The sequence below is a fragment of the Semicossyphus pulcher genome, unplaced genomic scaffold, assembly GCF_022749685.1.
Source record: "Semicossyphus pulcher isolate SPU_LCO1_2020_fin unplaced genomic scaffold, fSemPul1.0.p SCAF_37, whole genome shotgun sequence".
Lineage (NCBI taxonomy): Eukaryota > Metazoa > Chordata > Actinopteri > Labriformes > Labridae > Semicossyphus > Semicossyphus pulcher.
The window spans coordinates 125935-139419 of record NW_027211712.1 but is presented as its reverse complement, the minus strand read 5'-3'; the positions used below and the strand labels follow the sequence as shown (position 1 = coordinate 139419).

The 13485-nt window shown below is 42.7% G+C and overlaps 1 protein-coding gene across 1 annotated transcript; it reads right to left on the bottom strand.

Annotated features, from left to right (window-relative positions):
* Window positions 1–1060: 1060 nt before the first annotated feature.
* Window positions 1061–9092, bottom strand: diras1a (DIRAS family, GTP-binding RAS-like 1a). The gene is made up of 4 exons (XM_069679231.1): window positions 8903–9092; window positions 3894–4078; window positions 3643–3813; window positions 1061–3085 (listed from the first exon to the last, which is right to left on the bottom strand). The coding sequence occupies exons 2-4, from the start codon at window positions 4029–4031 to the stop codon at window positions 2795–2797; spliced, it is 600 nt and encodes a 199-aa protein (XP_069535332.1). The 5' UTR covers window positions 4032–4078; window positions 8903–9092; the 3' UTR covers window positions 1061–2794.
* Between the last annotated feature and the right edge of the window lie 4393 nt (window positions 9093–13485).

Here is a 13485-nt window from a genome sequence, read left to right as displayed (position 1 = left end):
GGCCGAGGTCAGAATCAAACACATTTTGACATTTGGCCCTCGTCCTCTTCCGTACAACTAATGTTGATTGTAAGAAGAAACAAACTGCAGTCAAAGTCTGTCGATCCATCTGCAGGTAAACAAAACCAGAACCTCCTCTGTTAGAAAAGTCAAACAATAACCTCAAACATAAAGCACCACTCGGTTCTGCAGAAGAAATACAACATGTGTTTGATATCACAAATCTGTGACAGCCCCGGCGCTCCACACACACAAAGTGCAGCCATGTTTAATGTTGCTAGAGCCAGAGAGACGTAACGGTGAGGTGAGGTGAGGTGAGGTGAGGTGAGGTGAGGTCGGACACAGCAAGTGTTTTACCGGAAAAGAAACAAGGTGAGAGTTTTTTTTAAAAAGTGCATAAACTGTGTTCAGCACGGACGCACCGACGCACCGACGTGGAGATATCGGGAGGAGTTCTGCAGGATGAACGTGCTTTAAGTTTTCAGCTCGCTTATGTTCGGATCATTTACAAAACTGGCCAATAAAGTTGTAGGAACCTGAATCCTTCTCGCCCGTTTATCGTGACCTGTGACCCACACACAAGACCCTGCTGTCTTTGCTCTGCATTAGATGACGATGCAGGAGTTGCACTCAGAAGTTGTTGTAACCAAAAACTCTTCTTTTCTTTGCACCTTTGCTGAAATTGTTTCCAAAATGTATTTTGACTAACTTTTAGAAGAGAACTCTGCATTTATCATAATTCTCCTATAACGCTGTCAGAAGCATGAAGGACAGAAACTACATTACCTACAATGCACCCCAGGCTGGGGTTTGTCATGCTAGTAGCGGCTAATGGAGCCTGCAGCGGGCTAAAGATGTTTGGTAAACTCACGTCTTTCTAACTCACATCAACACATTTGTACAATTTTTTAATTCTTCATCCCCACCCGACGCTGACTCGAGTGACATCACCTGAGGCATGTATCATGTCGCAGAGCTCCCTCTGGAGACACTTCAGGTTTTATACTAAACCGGCAGTAGTGGTTCAACACACCTGGAAAAACCCCAAAACACACTGAGGTGAAAGGTCACTGGAGTTTAATGGAGTCATCACAGGATGTCTTTAAGTTTCATTTCATGTTTCAGTAAGGTGTAAATTCAGGTAAGTCTTTAATGCTAATCAACAAAACGCACCAAAACATTTAAACATGATCCAGTTCATTGTCAGGTTTGAGCTCTAACGCTGACTACAGGACGGCTAGCAAGCTAGCTAACGAAATCCAACATGAGAAGTAGAAAACAAGTTCTAAGATGGTAAGGAGCAGTTTCCACCTGCTTCAAGTTTGTGTGCTAAGCTAGGCTAAACATGTTCTGGATCTGAAACATCTGACTCTGAAAATGATCAATAAGAACATTAAAAATCGTGGACTGATCCTTTAAATTATATTTACAGTTTGAGTGGCTGCATGCTGCTCCCTCAGCAGCTACGCGTTTCATGCTAACGGATGTCGTACCCGCTGAGTCTGACACGGATGACAGCAGAGTGAAAGGCCTGTTTGTGCTTGTGGAAACCATCGCAGCCTTTTAGAGTCTCCTGATGCTTTAACATGAGAGCGCTGGCTGTTTCCACTGCAGCCATCAGCTCATCAGACACCTGTCGACAGGAGGGCAGCTGCAGAAACACTGCCGAAGGTTCAGACTGTTAGCACGTACGTGGGCGTTCAGCTGATGACAGCAGGAAGCAGAAACATCCTGTAGCTCAGTTACAAACAGCAAGAAGACAATCATGATGGAACGTCACCTGTCTCATTACATAAAGGAATACTTCACTGTTTCCAGCCTCAGCAGTGGGATCAACTCCAGGTAAGTGCAGGTGACATGATTTTGTGTATTTGTAATGTCCGATGCAAATTAGCGTCAGTGTGCGTCTTTACACCGACCAAAGTACTCACGTCTGGTGTGAACACACTTTAACTGGTATCGACATGAAAAGCTGTGATCAGGACTGAAACATCTTCTGTCCTGTAGCTAGTGCTGCATGCTATCAGACTGTATGCTAACATTAGCAACTTTGCCCTACTCATGACTTACATGTTTACTGCAGCAGTCTGGACTCATCAAGTTCAGGTGTTTTCGTATCTTCGTAAATCGTGTCATCGTGTGCTGCAAACGTGGGAGCCGACGACAGAGTCCTCAATATGTTGCATTAGCTTTGCGAGCTCACGATACACTGCTGCTAACATAGAGCTAGTTTTCTTGTTGGGTCAGAACCAGTCCAGTACTGAACCGGATTTGAGTTTTTCTCGGCCAATGAGAACCTTGTGTTTGCCATGAATTCTGGGTATTGTAGGAAGTGCTGGAAGGATTCAGTTACTCACTCAGTCAGTTTTATTGGACTTAATGAATATTTTTATTTGGACACTTGCTGTGGCGATGTAAACAGACTTGTTTCCCTGCCATTGAAGCTCTTTAGAATTTGTTCCTGCTCCATTCAGACTCAATAAAAACAGTGAACTATTCCTTTATGAGACTGAGGGTGTGACGTGGCAGCAGTTAGCTGGGTGTGTAAACTGTGTTTTCAGGGCTACAGACACAATCAGGGCCTGGAGGAGCCCGACGCCCTGGTAGAATAAAGTTTGTAATCAGTGTCATTGATTTGTTCCTCTCGGCTTGGTGTTCAGACGGACAGAGAAGAAGAAGACCTCTCCTCCGTGAGGACAGACGGGAGTCTCCATGGGAGTCCATCAGCAGACGCCCCCTCCCCCCTCCTGCCTCCTGTTCCCGTTTCCACGTTCTGTTTCTGTGTGTCCTCGCTCTACATGATGCTGCACTTCCCCTTCAGCTTGTCGGCTCGTTTCTGTTTCCCCGAGCGCTTCCCGTCGATGCTCAGGCTCATGTCCCTCTTCTTCTCCAGGGCCAGCAGCTCCTGGAACAGTTCCTTCACGTTGGAGTTCGTCTTGGCTGACGTCTCCATGAAGGCACACTTCCAGGTGGTGGCCTGAGCCTGGCCCTCCTTTGTGTCCACCTCGCGCTGAGCCATCTCATCACTTTTGTTGCCCACAAGCATGATGGGAATGGACTCCACGGTGCCTTTGATGGCCAGAACCTGGAGGGACACGGATGGAGTCAGTCTCGATTGTTTGGAGGCCGACAGGTAATCAGGATTTAGGAAGTTTAAACTTAAACATTTCTAGAGAGAATTCAGCTGCAGCTTCAAACTTTTCACATCCTTCAAAGTAGCTGCAGGCACTGATTTCAGTTACTGTCTCATGTTGCTAAAACACTGTCCAGAAGCGTTTACCAAAGCTTTCATGTGAACATGAAGCTACGTCAGCGTCTCACTTGTTCTCAGAATGATCCTAACATTTAAAAGTTGAGCGATATTTAGAGACTGCTGTTATCGAGGTTTTAAATGATAAACCAGGGCAAACTGCACAACAGGAAGTAAAGATACGAGATTCAAATGATCCTAGTTTCACTTTTGCTACGAAGCAAACGTCAGCTTACATCATGCTAGCTTATATTAGCTGACAGGAGACGCTGCAGCTCAGCGCCGACACCTCGCTTTAAAATACAACCAACAAAAGACCTGTTTGATATCTGCACATTAGCTGTCAGTCATCTCAACTGCTATCTAGCTAATGCTAACAGTAGACCTGTGACCTGTTGGTAAATGGGCTTGAGCTCCTCCAGTGACTGGCGGCTGGTGATGGAGTAGACCAGGATGAAGGCGTGGCCTTTGGAGATGGAGAGGCGCTGCATGGCAGGAAACTGGTGACTTCCTGTTGTGTCAGTGATCTGCAGCGTGCAGACACTCTTATCACAGCTGATCACCTGCAGAGAGAACAGATGACGATCAATAATTGAACAGGTAAGTCATTAACAGATGACACCCAGCAGAGGTCATGTCCCACCTGTCTGTAGGTGTCCTCCACCGTGGGGATGTAGGTGTCTCTGAAGGTGCCTTTCACAAACCGAAGGACCAACGAGCTCTTCCCCACCCCCCCAGCTCCAAACACCACCACCCGGTAGTCGTTACTCTGCTCGGGCATGCTGGGAGTTTGAGTCCACCTGCTGCTCTGGATACTTGACCTGGATGCTGAGGAAGAGAAGAAACACACATCAGGTGTATGCTCAGCTTAACTACGACAAACATTCTGTTCAGAGAGATTTTCCTGCATGAGCGTCACCATCAAATGAGTTCAACAGGTTTAAAGTAGTAAATGAAAATGTGTCAATCAGACAGGCAGAGTTCAGACACACGGAGCACGGGAGCCAATCATCTGAAGGTAAGGAGTCATCAGCAGGAAATGAAAACCACTCCAGTGTTTGATTCAGTCCTTCAGCCGGACGCCCGACCTGCTTCAAGTGCAGATCATCTCCATCACAATGAGCCTGTGATCACTGTGTGTGTGTGTGTGTGTGTGTGTGTGTGTGTTTTCTGTGGGACACAGTTATGGATGAATAGACTCTCCTGTGATGCCCGAATGATGCTGGCAGCGTCTTTTAGCTCCCCGAGTCCGCTCACATGACAAACAGGAACAAATAAGAGAGCCTCGGGGAGTTTCCCAGCATGCCGAGCTGTATTACCCCCTCAGGATGGCTAACGAGCATCGATTAGAGCTTTGCATCCCATCAGAAAGGAAAGACTACAGAAGAGAGATCTTCTACCTGACGGTGTGACGGTTCTTTCTTTGATGCCTTTTCATACTCACGCTCTCGAACTGAAATGATTTCACTGAACAATACCTTCACCTTCACCTTTACCTTCACCTTTACCTTTAAGCCTCACACACAGGACTCACACACACATCTGCTGCTTCATAACGTATTAAAGCTCAAAGATTACAGTTACATATAGGGCCAGTGTGGATTTTACTAAACGCCTTCTTGCTTTTAGTGGATTGATGTTAAAAAAGCTGTGAAGATTTTTCATACTGAAACAGGTAGTTTTGAACTGTCACCGTTTCACACCTTTATCCAGGTGTTTGTCCGGTGCAGACGTGTATGAGGACATGTTGTCTGTAATCTGTGGGGACACTTATAACAGCTCCTGTGGATCCTACTCATGTGTACTCTGACAAAGTCAGACCCTTTGAGACGTTTAAATGCCACTTTAATGTTGAATAACTGGATAAACTTTTATCTGTAATAAAAGTTACAAAAAACGAACTTCACCTAAACCAGCTCACTGCTGCTTCTGTAACCGTGTGTTCAGCATATCATTAGATATCCTCGACCTTTCTTTCCTCTGGTTACTTTAACTCTCTGATGATAAACAGCTGAACGCTCCACCTGTTCAACCAGCACCAACGTTCTGAGGATGGTTTATTCCAGCGGACAGACGCACCAAACTTCATGTAAAAATCCAGCGTTTGTGACGTCAGATCAGCGGCTGCTCGCTGACGTCAGATCGTCTCAGCACAGATTTAGCTCGGTGACTAATCAGCTGCTCGTTAGTCGATCTGCCTGCTGATAGCATCCATTGTGTTTCTGAGTGTTACCATGGCAGCCCCTGCATGCACTCTGCGCGCGTGTGTGTGCGTGTGTGTTAGATATGTGTTGTTGCTGTGGGGATGGCGTTGGAGGAGAGAGACAGACAGCTCAGAGAAGAGGGCAAACATGTCATCATCATCATCATGGTAACCCACCTGCCCACACCATGTGACATCACTTCCTGTGTGTAGGCAGGTGGCGGGGGAAACACCACCAGAGACACAGCTGCTTTTATTACACAAATCTATAAAACTAAACACACAGAGTTCCACAAGAGTCGTCAGGATACAACAAGGTTATCATCATCATCATTATTCTTAATTTAAGATGAAAAAACTACGAGGCTCAGATCAGACACAAGACAACTGAACAACTGAACCAACTCCGACAGCCTTCAAGACGCTCAAAAACTCTGAGCGCTAACTTTCATTTTCATTATCGATTCATCTGCTGATATTATTTGAGATTCCTTGAAAACGAGTTGCTTCCATAAAATGTTGTGAAATGTCCAAGCCAGTATCTCAAAGTCTTTAAATATATTTTCTGTTAAAGATTTTCGGTTAAATAATAATAACTTTATATTTCATATGAACCAGAGAAAGCAGAAAACCATCAGGTTTAAGAGGCTGGGAACATTTTCTGCTCTTTATGCAGAATGAAACACTCGACTGATTAAAGCTGCTGTGAGGACCTTTAGTTTTGTGTTGACGTTGGCGCCCCCTGTGGACGAAGCCGTGCCTCTGATCTCTGTGCTGATTTTGTCCTGTGTCCCTCACGTGTTGGTTTTTAACAAACAGTCTCATCCTGCTTTCTTTAACAGTCACATGTGTCACTCACTTTAAATGTCTGTCCTGTTGCATGTAAACAAATCGCTTCGTCTGACACCTGCCCCCCCGCCAGCTGATTCAGGCATTAAAAATAAATATGTAGAAATAATCAATGTTGGCGCTGATGGTCTGTTTGTTTTTGTAGCTCATAAAGAGTCATCAGAATTAATTTCAGTCTGTTTCATAATCAGAGAAAAACTCCTCACAGGAGCTTTAAATAACATTTTATTACAACTTATTACAAATTAAAACCTAAAAACACCTGTCATACTCAAAATGTATTAGACTCCTGTCAGTGGATGAGTAGAACAACAAAAAAGTGTGTTTTTACGTCTTTATTTATATTTCAATATATTCTTTCAACAACCTCCTCGGTGTGCAAAGTTTGGTTGTGTTTGGCAGACGTGTGGAAAAACAAAAATACAGCTACGGGCGCTATAAATTACAAACGAAAGCATTTCTAAACTCTATGTTAAACTTTGAAGTTGTGTGTACACAAAACTAGTTATGATAATATTGAGACGATGTCACACTGTCGCGAGACAGAGATAAGACACAGCTGTACAACCTTCAGATTGTTGGTCCACGTGTAATTTGCTGAGTTAACATGAGGTGAACTGAAGGCACAAGGTTGCTTTGTTCTTTCAGACGATCAAAATAACGTCTGTTCTGTTCAGGTTTAATTTAAACAGAACAAACTGTGGTCAGAAACATAAACACTAAAGAGCAGGGGACCCAGAGAAGAGCCCTGTGGTACTCCACATGAAATAACATCAGTAAGCAAAACTCACTCATACTGTGGAGTTGATATTATAATACTACAATGAAAAGCACAAAGTTTGGCCTGATGGTGGCGCTGTCGGAAAACAAGCTGTTAAACGAATCAGATCAGTAGTTCCTGTGTCACATTCATTTATGTACTAAAAACACACAACAGCACTTATATGAACATGTACATGTAATTCATCTTTATGAATCGTATGTTAATATTAAATGTTAATATAAATAAAGTTAAATAAGTTATACGTTTCTTAAAGTTTATCTTAACTAAGATGAAATGTTGAAATGTTAATATGCAAAAATGCTATGCTAGCTAATTAACAGCCAGGAAAGAATCACAGGTTGTATGTCTAAAATAAGAACTTCACATAAGAACTTCACAACATGTCTCTCTCTCTCTCTCTCTCTCACACACGCACGCACACACACACACACACACACACACACACACACACACACACACACACACACACACACACACACACACACGCACACACAGTTTCACACCTTCAGTTCTCACATTTTTCTCACTCACAGTTTCTGCTGAACATTTCCTCATTAATATTCTCTGAATCATTTCATACTTTAAGATGCAGCTTTTACCTCATCTGCTAACAACTACACATGTGCAGTTAAAGTTAGTGTTTATAAATATGAATGTAATGATAAAATATAATTTAAAGTATTAACATGTCAAAAATCTGTAAATGTGTCTGACAACGATGATGTAAACTAGTTGAATGTGTTTCTGATACAGACAGCTCGACGAGAGTGAGGACAACATTTAGCAATGAGTTAATGCATGAGTGAGTGAGTGAGTTAGTTAGTTAGTTAGTTAGTTAGTTAGTTCTGGTGCTCTGGCAGGAGTTTACTGTTACATCTTTATGATCAGTGTGGGGAGCTGACTGACTCGCAGTCTGAATGTTTTATTCTTTCTGCTCTTAATTTTTCTCTTTGTGTAACTTAACAAATTCAGATTATTCAGAATATATAATAAACTCATAAACTCAGATTACATATCACGTTAGATTAACGTAGCAGCAGTTAATGGAGTGATTGAATCGTGCTCCATCTTTCCCAGCTGAAAATTATACACATTATTTTACAGTAATATTATATATTATTATTATTATGATACAGTTTTACATTTACAGTTCCAGTTTTACTTGAAACAGCCTTTCTGCACACTGACATTACCTCGACTTCTGAACACCCAGTCATATAATGATAACACTGTGGACACTTCAGGTACACTGAGACACCGAGCTGTTCCTTCTTTTGCTCCTTGATTCAGATTTGATTTAGTTTCAGTTTTTTCTTCAGTAAAATCTGATCGATGCTAAATATTGTTCTGTTATCAATAATGATCATTCTGATTACCTGTGTTCCTGTGAGGATGTCTGACGGCAGTGACAGACTCTCGTGCTCTCTGTCGTCACGACACAAAACATACTTACACAACACACACGCACGCGCGCGCACGCTCAGCTGACCTGCTGCTTTGTTCTCCGTTTCAATCAGACTCTCATTACCTCCTCACATCATGCTAATCAGTCTGACTCTGCTCTATAGTACGCACGCGCACCCAGGATCTTGGATTGACATGCACGATCAAGCACACACACACGCACGCACGCACGCACACACACACACACACACACACACACACACACACACACGAAAAGTGATGAAATTTAAGCTCCAGCAGAACCGAGCCGGTTGTTGGACTCAGGCCGGCTGAGGAGCTCTGTCGCCGGGCTGCTGTCTGCGCGCTGCCCGCTGACGGTGCGTGAGTGTCGGCGTGATGTGTGCGGACTCACCGTGTCTCCACGGAGCCTCGGTCTCTCTGTGTGCGGGGTTTCCTTTACTCTGAGGCGGCTGTGAGCATCCTGAACCCTCCGCTCTCTGACTCACAGCATCACCCTCATCTTCATCATCAGACCTGCTGCTGATCAGCACATCGGCCCTCCTCTTCCTCCTCCTCCTCCCTCCATCATCATCACCACCTCCTTCTTCATCTCAGATGCAAAAACAAGAAACAAGACTTCCGCTGGGAGAGATTTCCTTTGATTTTTCAGAATAAAAGCGTAATTTATATAAACCTACAGAACTTATTCCAGGCCTCTTAATTACCAACATTACATCCAAACAGCTCAACAAATATGTGAGATAAGATAATTAAAGTAAAATAAAACATACACCCAGCATATAGGAAGCCATTTTGAGTTGTTAATCTTTAAATGTCACGATGTTTGTCTAAGTTCTGATGTCCTGCTAAGATAAAGGTCACAAGGAATAAACTACAAGAAATGTGACGCTCTCTATTTTATTTTGAAGGCGGCAATCACCAAACCGGAAGTGTCATTCCCAGCCTCCACCCTGGCACCTCATCCTCCTCCTCCAAAGTAAAAATACATTTTCCCTCCACACCTTCACCTCCATCAGCGTCACTCAGAGACGTCATCAGCGCAAGGAACAGAACAGAAATGTTCCAGAAAAGATAGAAACCCATTAGATTACATGAGAGACACACACTGCAACCACGACGACCACTGCTTTTAAGATCGATACATATCATTTATAAGATTAATGTTGATTTAGGATATTCATGTCATCGCATATTTCAGCGAGATCTCATTGTGTGTCATTCGATCATTTTAGATAATAACAAAGATAGTTAGCAGATAATTTGGTCCAATTAAATATATCATTAAAAATGTTTCAAAAGAGCAAAAATATTGAGACAGATCAATTGTAAACGTTTTATAACTGTAAACGTTTTAAAGTGTAAAGTTTCCTTTTTTAAATTGTGAATCAGCTAAAACACAAAGTTTGACTTTCAGTCCGAGAATTATTTTTATTTTTACCAAACTAATCTATAAAATCCACCACTTCCGGTTAAACAAGCAAGAATAAACAGGACAACACGTGGATTTGTGAGGATGTAGTGACGTGTGGGTGATAATAATCTGTGTGAATGTTGTTAATATTCTCAGACTGATTAATTTATCCTCTTTAATCCTGAAAACTAATCTAATGTAATCTCTCTCATTTCTGTCCATCACTTGAAGTGTTGAAGCTGCAGCAGGAAACATAACCTAACCGGTGGCTCCCCCTGGTGGCAGACTGAGGTACTGCACAGAGGAAGCACCAAACAAATACATGACTACATATTTTGGACTGAAATATTTGCTGGTGAGATTTTTTCTTTGGTGGTTTTCAGCAGATATGCAACAGTTGACTTTAATACAGTGTTTGTTGAATGATTAAATCAATCGTGATAGTTGTGTCACCAGAGGCACAAAATCATATGAAATATTTTCGCAATAAAATCTTCAGACTTTTATCCAGACAGATGTATTTATCATCATTACACATTTTTTTTGTAATTTTTTTTGTTTGCGTTACATTTTTCTGAGGTCCACGCGCTGAAACACATCACGTCAAAAGAGAAAACTAATTCTAACAATTTAAATGATAGAAATAACAACAAACTACAGGAAACATACAAAACCTAAATAACATGAATTAAACTAATAATGATCATAAAAACAATCAGTACCCCCCACGTATCAATACAGCTGCTAACACTTAGAGATGATGAAACTCCATCTTGTCTTCTTCTCTGAGCTGTTTGACAGTTAATAACTGGTTTTTCATAATCAGCAGGATTTAAGGGTTTTAGTTAAAGTCAGCTGACCTTTGAATGACTCAACTGTTCCATAGCATCATAATGACAAAGTAATGTCCAGCAGGGGGCGACTCCTATAGAAGTCTCTGAGAAAATGCTCCTCCTCCTCTCTTTCTTTATTGCCTCAGTATGTTCCTCATGAGTTTATGGTCTCAATCTTTTTAAGTCTTCTTCAACACAGCGTGAAGTTCATGTAGATGCTCCGTTTAGAGTCACACAGAGCAGAAATGTCCTGGTGATGAGCTACAGAGACCCAAACAGTTTTTTGTACCAGGCTGTAAACATGTTTATTTCTGCTGTAAAGTTTAACATGGGGCTCTATGGGGACTGACTCACTGCTGGAGACAGCCTCAAGTGGACATCAGAGGAACTGCAGCTTTGGGAGCACACAGTTCAGTACTTTAGTCCAAATTAAGAAGTTTGTCAATTTTATAAAAATGTTTCTCTAATCTAATAAAATGCTCTTCATGTTTTTTACTCGATTCAGCTTCAGGACTTTATTCAGCAGCAAAGTGCAAGAAATCATTGAAGCATAACCTGATCAATTGATGGTCAATACATCGAAAACAACGACATTACATTCACGAAAAGTTCAACAATATCAAATTATTTAAATATTTTTTACTCCATTAAAAACACTTGATATGAAAAATACTGTTTGAACATCAAGGAGTGAAAAAAAGGGGAAATGTAGCCATAGCCAATCGCTCCCCCTCTCCCTCTCTCTCTCTCTCTCTCCCTCTCTCCCTCTCTCTCTCCCTCTCTCTCTCTCCCTCTCCCTCTCTCTCTCAGTGATCTTCAGCTCTGCTCGGAGTCATGAGGTAAGTACCGACCTTTCCGTCTTTTTGTGCCTTAACCCACATTTATCTCACATTTAATCGGTTTTAACCCGGGTAAACAGCCCGTACCGACCCACCTAGACTCTGTCGGTCCGGTCCGGTCCGGCTCGGCTCCGCTGCTTCAATGTGCGTATAAAGACAAAGGAGGCTCTGTGACTCGATGAGACGGGAGGAGGCTGCAGCTGATATTTCATCTGTCAATCAGACTGCAGGTTAAAATCAGGTGTTTACGCTTTGACTCGCCTCTAAATCTGCATTGATCCTGTTTTCCTCTCGTCGTCCTTTATGCGGGTTTTTTGGGGTGCGTCCTGTTTTTGTCCTCCTTGATGCAGGCAGAGGATGGAGGGATGGAGGATGGAGGAGCCGATGAATCATAGATGTCGTCAGAAAACAAGCAGCACCCTTTAAAAAACATTTTAGAGGTCAGATATGAAATCAAACATTAAAAACAGATTTCCGGTTTAATCCTGCGCCATCAAATGTAAATCTGTTTGTTTGAGAAATTCTTTATATTTATTGAGTTTTATTCACATGAAGGAGCTGCTTGTATCTTTAACGTGGATATTTGTTGGATGTGTTTGATTGTGTATTTTCCGGCTGGTTGGTGATTTGTGGCCTTGAACGCCTCCTGCGGTCTCTCCCAGTCTGCGCTGGTTTCACTGGCTGCTTGTGTGCGTGCTGCTGGGAGGCTTCAGCTCGTTAATATTCAGGCTGACCGTTTGATCCTCATGTATTTATGCTGCATGTGTACGAAGGATCTGTGTGTGTTCTGATTCCTGCTTCACTGATTATTAACACTCGGTGACGGACGGACTGGAGATGATCAGAATGAGAGGAGAAGAAGAAGAACAAGAAGAAGGAGAAGGAGAAGAAGGAGAAGAAGGAGAAGGAGAAGAAGGAGAAGGAGAAGAAGGAGAGCTCCTCTGATCTGGTTTCTATCAAACATTTTATCCCTGAGATGATTCCAGAGGAGAGCAGATAGAGCGAGTGCTGCTGTGGTGATGCTGCTTCATGTTCCTCCAGCACCATGAACACACACACACACACGCACGCACGCACGCACACACACACACACACACACACCGTCCTGCTGCCCCACATTCTCACCAGAGCAGCACACGTGGATCCATCCGCTGCTGAAAATAGTCCCAGACAAATGAAATGTTTCAGTTTCCCTGATGAAACTTTGTGCGGTGATTGTAAAATGTTGAGCGCCTCCGACAGGAAGTCATGAAACTGAGACACACACTGCTGCTGCTGTTTTGGGCTGAACACGAGTGTTTCATTAGGAGCTGGATGATGGACCCAGAAATGCACCTGTGAAGTCCTTTCTGCAGGTGTACTTCCTGGGTCTGAGGCTGTTTCTCCTGATTGGCTGCACATTGTGATGATGTCACAGATTTCTTGCTGACAGGTCACAGAGGAAACATAAAAAGAGTCATAGCTGTTTACAGTCTTAGGGTCCTGTTAAAGGTCGTGCTCGTGGATCTGCTCTTTGATGCATGTTTTTGGTCATGTGCAATACCACACGTGACCACCAGGTGAAACTGGAGGCAAAGCTTCATTTCATGAAGGTTTTTATTATTTATTATATATATAAGATTTACTGACATGACCTGATCAAAGTGACACATCAAGAACAGTTTGATTCGTCACTAATGTGATAAAAAATGTCATCAAGCTTCTGAAAATGTTTCAAGTGATTCTCAGGAGGGACGTGTCTGTGAGAACGTGTTGCTGTGTTGAAGCAGACTCAGTAAAGTTCATACTGACCAGTGTGCGGTGACGTGGTTCAACTCATCGTCAATGCAGGAGCTAATGAATCAATCGATCAATCACATTCGTGATGAGGTCAAAGACAGAGACATGAATG

Excerpts from the sequence above, each read along its gene's own strand:
- diras1a (XM_069679231.1), bottom strand. The coding sequence starts at position 4,031 with ATGCCCGAGCAGAGTAACGACTACCGGGTGGTGGTGTTTGGAGCTGGG. Across the intron at positions 3,814-3,893 it reads TGGAGGACACCTACAGACAG|GTGATCAGCTGTGATAAGAG; the intron begins GTGGGACATGAC and ends TTCTCTCTGCAG. Across the intron at positions 3,086-3,642 it reads TCAAGCCCATTTACCAACAG|GTTCTGGCCATCAAAGGCAC; the intron begins GTCACAGGTCTA and ends GTGTCCCTCCAG.